Source organism: Phaethon lepturus, unplaced genomic scaffold, assembly GCF_000687285.1.
Source record: "Phaethon lepturus isolate BGI_N335 unplaced genomic scaffold, ASM68728v1 scaffold12672, whole genome shotgun sequence".
NCBI lineage: Eukaryota > Metazoa > Chordata > Aves > Phaethontiformes > Phaethontidae > Phaethon > Phaethon lepturus.
In genome coordinates this window covers 1-4,970 of record NW_010524203.1, presented here as the reverse complement: position 1 = coordinate 4,970, position 4,970 = coordinate 1, and the positions used below count along the sequence as shown (strand labels likewise).

The following is a 4,970-nucleotide window of genomic DNA, read 5'->3' as shown; positions in this document are numbered from 1 at the left end:
GGTGGAAGGTACCCAGGCTGGAACAGTTCGTGAAGAACTGCAGCCTGTGGGAAGGACTCATGTTGAAGAAGTTTGTGGAGGACTGTGTCCCATGGGAGGGACCCCACGCTGGAGCAGGGGAAGAGTGTGAGGAGTCCTCCCCCTGAGGAGGAAGGAGTGGCAGAAACAACATGTGATGAACTGACCACAACCCCCATTCCCCATCCCCCTGCGCTGCTCGGGGATGGAGGAGGTAGAGAAAATCTGGAGTGAAGTTGAGCCCGGGAAGAAGGGAGGGATAGGGGGAAGGTGTTTTAAGATTTGGTTTTATTTCTCATTATCCTACTCTGATTTTGATTGGGGATAAATTAAATTAATGTTCCCAAGTTGAGGCTGTTTTGCCCGTGATGGTAATTGGTGAATGATCTCTCCCTGTCCTTATCTCGACCCACACACTTCTCGTTATACTTTCTCTCCCCTGTCCAGCTAAGAAGGGGAGTGACAGAGTGGCTTTGGTGGGCACCTGGTGTCCAGCCAGGGCCAACCCACCACACACATATTTTAATGTTTTCCATTAAAACTGTTTCAAATTAACCAATGAATTTTTGATATGTTGAATGATTTTCATATAGGTCCGATTATTTACAGCTAATGCAAAATTGAAGAGTTAATTTAACACTTTCTTCAAGTTTACAGGGATAAAACCAATGGAGCAAACAAATGCTCATTTAATATATACAGTATAAAGTACTAAGCATTTGTCCAACTAAATCAAGCTATGAAAAACCAGCATCACACATTTAACTCAGAGCAACCAAATTTCAAATTAAAAAATAGCAATTTTTGAGTGGTTCCTTTGGCTGCCATATAATATAGTGGTCAATGCACTATTTGGTTTGTCTTTTGCATTCTGTTTTCTTCAGTAATAGCTTTAGATTGAGAAATTTGGTTTGGTTCTTTTAGTGAACTTTTAGTAGAACAATATGATGTACAAGGTAATATTAGATACTATCTAGAAACCTCAAACTCCTAAAGCCAAGAATACAGCAAATTTCAAAATCATAGCACAATGTAAAGAAACTATCAAAGGGAATTGCAAAGTAGCAGTGGGTGTGCTTCTTTAAAATATACCAACTAAGGTAGAAATGAGACTTGCAGACTGTTATACAAAGTTTTCTAATAATAACTACAGTTTTGCACTGGTTACCAGACCAATCAACTTTTTTATTTGGTTTCTTCAGAGGCTATTCTAATGTCTCTGAAGATGAGTACATTAGTACAGAGATTAGCCCTTTTTTCCTCTCTTCATGCTACTTGTATATCTTGAGTACACTTGCTATTGTATATCAAGCTTCATCTCTATTTTTTAGTAACTTTTTAGAATACATTGCAGATATATAAAAGTTTGCTTCAAAAGATGGAAAGAGTACCTCTTATTTCCATTGAGAAAAAGGAAGTTGCAGCTAAGGAGATCTAGGTTAGATAATAAAAATTTTAATAGCAAAAACTGAAAAATTGATAGAGATTGCTTATCATTAAAGCTTTTACCAATAGGTTAGACAGCTTTCACGTGCTGTCAAGAATGCTTTTGATAAAATTAATGCATTACTGGGTGATATATTAGATGATCTCCTCAAAGTCCCTTCACATTTCCGATTTTCAATGATTATTCAATTCAAATATTTTAGTCATGACAAGCATTTTCCATTCTCCATTATTCTACATCGTATTATGTGAATTACTATAGAGACAAGGAACAGACATTTATTACCATCAAGGGCTTACGTAACTTTATTTATTTACTTATTTATTTGTTTGTTTAAATTTCTTAGCAACACCATCTGTTTTGAGGACTCAGACTCCAGTAAAGTATTCCAAGAACAGCTTTTAAAAGGGTTAGTATTCATAATGGATTATGCATCAACATCACAAGTTTTTTAGGTACTCAATTTCTTGCAATCAAATTTTCCTTATTGATCATTCAGCTAATATTGGCACTATTGGCAGAGATAATGAGGTTATTGTATTAGCAAAAATGTAGCATTAGCAACCTGTGGTTTGTAATCTTCGGTTACCTTGGTACCCAGATGACTTGTCAGTCTGCGAGGAACAGAATAGTTATTACTAGAGCTCATAACACTGGCTGTCTCATGGTCCATTCGAGCAGCAGAACCCTAAAAATTTAAACAACAGCTCAGTATAACACAAAGTTTAACTGCAATACCAACTATTGCCTAAATCAGTTTCAGCCTTGGATGATGAAATCATATTTATAATAATGAACTATCAGCACGTATTTTGGTTGTTAGGTCCCCCCACCCCGACATGACTTAGATGTCACTGTTAATCTGGATTTTATCATCCATTTTTCCCCTAAATTCAACCGCAAAGAAGTTATATTTTCAATTGAAGTCTTTTATAATTATTTTCACCAAGAAAAAGGAGAACTGGACTTGGCAAAAAAATGAATTATTATTTTTACAGAGGGAGAAAAAATGTAGCCTCTACTTTTAGGTCAGATTATATAGTGAGTAGGAATAAGCCTGTACTACCTTCAGAACACCATCAGATATGCAGGAATTGACAAGGAAAGAGATTCATCTCGACAGAGTAACCTACTTGAACTTGTCTTTATCAAAAGCAAATCATAGGTGGATGGATCTGTTCTATTTTTTAATGAAAAGCTATAAAATATGCTGTAATTATTTGCTGTTATTTCTCTAGAAACTATGGTAGACAGCATGTTTCTACCTATTGTAACACCACCCAGTTATTAACATCTTTGTCCTTTTAAAATATATTTTGTGTACTTACACGCCCCCTTTTATCTACTCATGCTCTTCTTTGGAGTCGTGTTTTTGTGTGTGTGTGTGTGTGTTTAGTTCTTTTTCATCTGCTTCCTGTCTGTGAAGTTTCCTTTACTATGTCCCTCTCTCACAAGAAGATTCTATTCAGTTTGAGGCACTTAAAAATACATTTGAATAGCATACAATTTAAGGGAAAATTGTTCTATTTCATTGCTGTACTGCATAAGCTTTATTTTGCCTCATAATTGAACTGAGTGCCTTCTTATATTGAAGTTTGCCCAACATTCCATTGTCCTGAGCCTGCATCACTATATTAAGTGAATTTTTCCTGTATAAGCTCTAATAGAAGGAAGACACAATTTCCTAAGAGTTCTTAATCCTTTTATATACACCTAGGTGAATATGTTACCCACTGTGTTCAAAATAGGTGGTAAAATGATAGATATTTATCTGGAATCATATGATTGTCCTCTTCACAAAACAGCCCAAATAAAAAATAAACTCCAGAAGTTGAAAAATTACTTCATATTCTAACTGTTAAACACTAACTGTGAAGGAATCACAGAAGCAAATTCCTACAAAAATCATAAAAATTACTGGACCATATCAGTGACATTTAAAAAAAGTCATTGTCCTGGTTTCAGCCAGGATAGAGCTGGTTTTCTTCACAGAAGCTAGTGTGAGACTGTGTTTTGGATTTGGGATGAGAAACCATTGATAATGTGCTGATGTTTTGGGTTGTTGCTGAGCAGTCAAGGACAGTCCAGCTTCTTGTGCTGGCCTGCCAGCGAGCAGGCTGGGGGTGCACGGGGGGCTGGGAGGGGGCAACGGGCGGACAAGGGAGGGGACACAGCCGGGACAGCTGACCCAGACTGGCCAAAGAGATATTCCCTACCATACAATGTCATGCCCAGTACATAAACTGGAGTTGGCCGGGGGGCGGGAATCGCTGCTCGGGGACGGGCTGTCGATCACCGGGAGGTGAGCAATTGCTGTATTGGGCATCATTTGTTCTTGAACATTCCTTTTTTGGTATTATCATTGTTATTTCCTTCTTTCTTTCTGTCCTATTAAACCGTGTTTATCTCAACCCACGAGGTTTTTTTCCTAATTCTCTCCCCCGCCCCACTGTGGGAGGGGGAGTGAGTGATTGGCTGCGTGGTGCTTAGTTGCCGGCTGGGGCTAAACCATGACAGTCATGTACAAAATAATGTATACTTTTAATCTACTGACCTTTAATTTCTGGTAGAAATTATAAAAAATAACAGAAAAAATTCTATTTATACTGGAATATTTAAACAGTCTCATTTAATTCTCCATTTGAATCCAGAACATATCATGCATATTCCAGAATAAATATTATCATAAGATACTAAATAAGTACAACTAGAATGTTTTAAATTCACACATTATTTTATTCCAATATATATTTCCTATGTAAATAAGCACTTCTTTTTGCTGTTATGGATGGGAAAATTTGAAAAACGTAAAGCTTAGAATGAAAACTATATTAGAGTTCCTAAATTATTTCACTTTAATAATCTGCAGTGCTATGAATATGGGACAGGACTCTGAGATTTTTACACTGACTGATCCATTAATATCATCTTGACCTCAGACTATGTTCAGATGAGTACAGTTTTCATATATGTACATGCCAAAATTCTCCACTCTTAAATTCAGTATGCTCATTTTATCCAAGAAGGAAAAAAGATGCAAGTTTGGAGCACTACCTATTAAAGTCCAGCAGAGTGTAGACAGAAATAGCATACTTTTCCTATTGTTTCTAAAAAACGGTATCAACTTTGATCCAAATAACTATTTCCTTCAAAGCCATCATTTTTGGCCTTACTACTTTGAGGATGCCAGGAGGACCAAATTAAATGCAATTACCTTTCTTACTGGCTCCTCAAGACCGATCTGAAAGAAGTAGTATAAGAAAAGTGTAGCCATTCATCTGAGAAACTGGAAAATGACAGAGAGATGTACCTGGACCCTTCTTGTATAGAACCTTCTCTTTCCAAATCTTTTCCTATCCTTCTACTTTATCTTGTTTTCTCTTTTTATACTTTCCTGTCTTTCACTTCTTTGTTGTACTATACTTGCTACTTACTCTGTCAGTCAGGTTGTGTTCCTTATTTTGTGGCACATTTTATTAATAAAATAAAATAAAATAAAATAAAA

The 4,970-nt window shown here is 36.5% G+C and overlaps 1 protein-coding gene across 1 annotated transcript in view; it reads right to left on the bottom strand.

The window, feature by feature from the left end:
• The window catches only part of LOC104617129 (adenomatous polyposis coli protein-like), a gene marked incomplete at both ends in the record, with an annotated part of 9,801 nt that extends 7,648 nt beyond the window's left edge, over positions 1-2,153 (bottom strand). Inside the window, one exon of the mRNA XM_010282365.1 lies at positions 2,055-2,153. Coding sequence (XP_010280667.1) covers positions 2,055-2,153 — 99 coding nt within the window. The remainder of the gene's footprint in view (positions 1-2,054) is intronic.
• Between the last annotated feature and the right edge of the window lie 2,817 nt (positions 2,154-4,970).